General features: G+C 49.4%; 1 protein-coding gene across 1 annotated transcript in view; it reads left to right on the top strand.

Moving 5' to 3' along the window:
- The window catches only part of CCDC102A (coiled-coil domain containing 102A), a gene marked incomplete at its 3' end in the record, with an annotated part of 18,099 nt that extends 15,117 nt beyond the window's left edge, over positions 1 to 2,982 (top strand). The window contains exon 6 of the mRNA XM_015409754.1: positions 2,812 to 2,982. Coding sequence (XP_015265240.1) covers positions 2,812 to 2,982 — 171 coding nt within the window. The remainder of the gene's footprint in view (positions 1 to 2,811) is intronic.
- Between the last annotated feature and the right edge of the window lie 212 nt (positions 2,983 to 3,194).

The following is a 3,194-nucleotide window of genomic DNA, read 5'->3' as shown; positions in this document are numbered from 1 at the left end:
AAAGACATCTACCTGAGACCCTGGAGAGCTACTGCCAATCTGAGTAGACAATACTGACCTTGATAGACCAAGGGTCTGATGTAGTATAAGGCAGCTTCATATATGCTGAGGTGCAGAACACTTTTTCCCTTGCCGCTGAGTAAGCACAGTTCATCTTCAGTCTTCTGTGCAGTCCCATCAGAGGTTCTCTTACAACTACTCTGGTATTTTTAACACAGCAAGGGGAGCCTCTCCCCTGCAGAGCTCATCAGAGGCTGTTTTCCCACCTAATGGTCACGTGCTCCCTTTCCCTTGGTCCTTTCTTTGCCACTGCATTGTGAGAACGTGTTCTCTTCAGCTCTGGGTATCAAGAGTTTTCTTGAAAGTTTCTTTGCTCCTGGGCTCTTTCTCCTCTTTGGGAAATGTCACAGAAGGCTTTGTTTAAAAAATGTACCCAGTGTGGTACAAAAATGACCCATTCAGATGAACACCTTCTGTCTTTTCTGCTTGGGTGAGGCCGATAATACAGCCCCATGCAAGATCTGCCTCCAGTTTAGTCCGAAAGCCTGCTCAGATCGAGCAGTGTGCTTGAGGGCAACCTTGTGGGAGAAAGCGCTCTCTTTCTCTAATAGCCTGGCAGCAAAAACATCTGCCCCAGCAGAGCACAGTCGATCCTTGCCTTCAAAAGCACCAGTTAGAACCAACCAGCTTACATGCCCACCATCGAGCCGTCTCGGTTCTGTTGGTTCCAGGGATAGAACTGAAGTGTTGGGTCCAATTGCCTGATCGTTTAGCTGAACACTCTGTGTTGGAACTTCCACCTAAGAAAGCCCCTTCCAAATGCAGACATAAGGAGAAGCATCATTCCAATTCCAAGGTGCTCCCAGAGCTGATTAACTCTTCAGTTCCAGCCAAATCAGCTTTGGTTCTGATGGAACACAGGGCAGTGTCCCCTCCATGAACACCTTCTCCACATGCCTCCCCAGCTCATTCATTCTCAGAAGGGGAGATAGAGCCTGGGCAGGGTGCATTGGCGCTTCCAGCAGTTAGTTGACCACCGGAACTGTCCTCCCCAGCACAGTGGCAGAGTTCTGTGCCTCCGCCTCCTTGGCAAGGCTACCCTTATTACTTTCCTTCTCCTAGACCTCAAGACTGCTTATTATTTTCTTTCTCCTAGACTTCAAGACTGGGGCGACTGGCGATTGCGAAAAGCACCTCCAGAACCGAGGCAGCCCTTTTCATGGAACCGTGACGCTGTGGGTCCCCCAGTTCGGTCTCCTCCTGCAATCTCTCCTCACCCCCTTATGGGGCACTCAGGTTCCAAAGAAGAGCAGGCTTTGAGGGCTGACTCCCCCTTCCGGCCTGGGCTCAGACTTACCATCAGACCCTTCCCCCGATGACACTGTAGGGGACCCTGATCCAGTGCCACCTAATGAAGCTCTGAAGCTCTGTGCAGGGCAAATGCTGTGAATGGCTAAATCGTTGGAAACAGAGGTGACCTCCACCAACCCAAGACCTCAAGATGAGATCTTAAACAAGCTCTCCCTAACCTGGATAACCCAGGCAAGCCCAATCTCGTCAGGGTCAACTCTGGCAAGTACTTGGATGGGAGACCTCCTTGGAATACCAGAGGCGGGAGGCCGGGGCAGGCTTTATTCAGCCACCTCTCTGAATATCCTTCCAGGCCTCCAGTAGGGGTCAGTCACCAGAGGCACACAAACTCTCTCGCGCTCACACACATTTTAAAAAGATCTTAGGCAAGCTGTATGCAGAATCACCTGGTATAATCGCCTTCCCTATCTCAGAAGGCTTTGCCAACATCTCCAAGGCCCTCTGGCAGAAACCAGCTAGCATGACTGCCACATCCAAAAAGGTGGAGAATTTGTACAGAGTGCAACAAGAGTGTTCCAGGCATTCGACCAAGGACCCGCACCTAATAGCTGAACAGAATAAGACCCTGTGCTCTAGTACCATCTTCGGCAGCCTGTGCTTCGCCGGCACGAACAGACCGAGATGATAGTCTGAACAACAGACTGTACTCCCCTTATATGATAGTCTGAACAACTGACTGTACTCCCGTTACGATTGATCTGTTACCAAGATGATTTGTTATTATGTTTCGCCATCGTTGTATAACATTGTATACGAGCACTTTATGAATGGTTTTATAAATGCTCTGTTTTTATTTGTTTTGATTTTTATGTAAGCCGCCCTGCGCCTGCTTTGGTGGGGAGGGTGGGATATAAATTGAATAAATAAATAAATATATCTATTTATTCTGGCATCCTCCATCTTCATCCCTCATTGCTGAGGAGTTGCAGGTGAAACGGCATACAGGTGTGCATTCCTCACTAGCTGATAGAAAGAGGTGGGACTGCACACAAGACTGAAGATGAAAACTGTTGCACTTACCTGTAACTGTTGTTCATCGAGGTGTCTTCTGTGCAGGCACACGTTCCCTCCCTCCTACCCCGCTGTGGACTCATAGGATGCAGTTACATTCATGACACACGGCGGTGGGGATCATGTGACCGTTAGGCGGGAAAACGGCCTCAAATGAGCTCTGTGGAGGAGGAGCTCCCCTTGGAGTGCTAAAAATACCAGAGCAGCTGTAAGTGGCTGGCCTGTGCATGCACAGTCCCAATGTGTGCCTGCACAGAGACACCTCGATGAACAACAGTTACAGGTAAGTGCAGCACTGATTTCTTGAGCATATATCTAAGAGTAGGGAGCATGGCTTCTTTCTGCATTGGGAACATGGGTCTGTGTGGCTTCCAGGCAAGTCTTTGTTTTTCTAGGGGAAGCCTAACTCACTGAGTTTGTTTCTCTCAGGAGTTGGCAGACCTGAAACACGTCCACACCAAGCTGAAGAAGCAGTACCAGGAGAAGACCGCCGAACTGGCCCATGCAAACCGGCGTGTGGAGCAGCATGAAGGTGAGGTGAAGAAGCTGCGCTTGCGTGTGGAAGAACTCAAGAAGGAGCTGGCCCAGGCTGAGGACGAGGTAATCCATTCCACTATCCACCTCTCCTCCATCTTCCCCATTCCTGAAACCTTTATTTAGGAGAGTCAGGTGTTCAGGGTGGGCATTTAATCTCACTATGAGCACATGTACATGATTCTATTGACGATACACTGGTGGCCAGCAGAAGGTGGGGGGTTTTTAGTCTTAGTCCTCTGGCTTCCAGCTAATATCAATAATAAAAGCAATCACAG

This window comes from Gekko japonicus, unplaced genomic scaffold (genome assembly GCF_001447785.1).
Source record: "Gekko japonicus isolate JY-2015 unplaced genomic scaffold, Gekko_japonicus_V1.1 scaffold6656, whole genome shotgun sequence".
Classification (NCBI taxonomy): domain Eukaryota; kingdom Metazoa; phylum Chordata; class Lepidosauria; order Squamata; family Gekkonidae; genus Gekko; species Gekko japonicus.
Note: the sequence above shows the minus strand (reverse complement) of the source record. Positions and strands in the feature narration are given on the sequence as shown.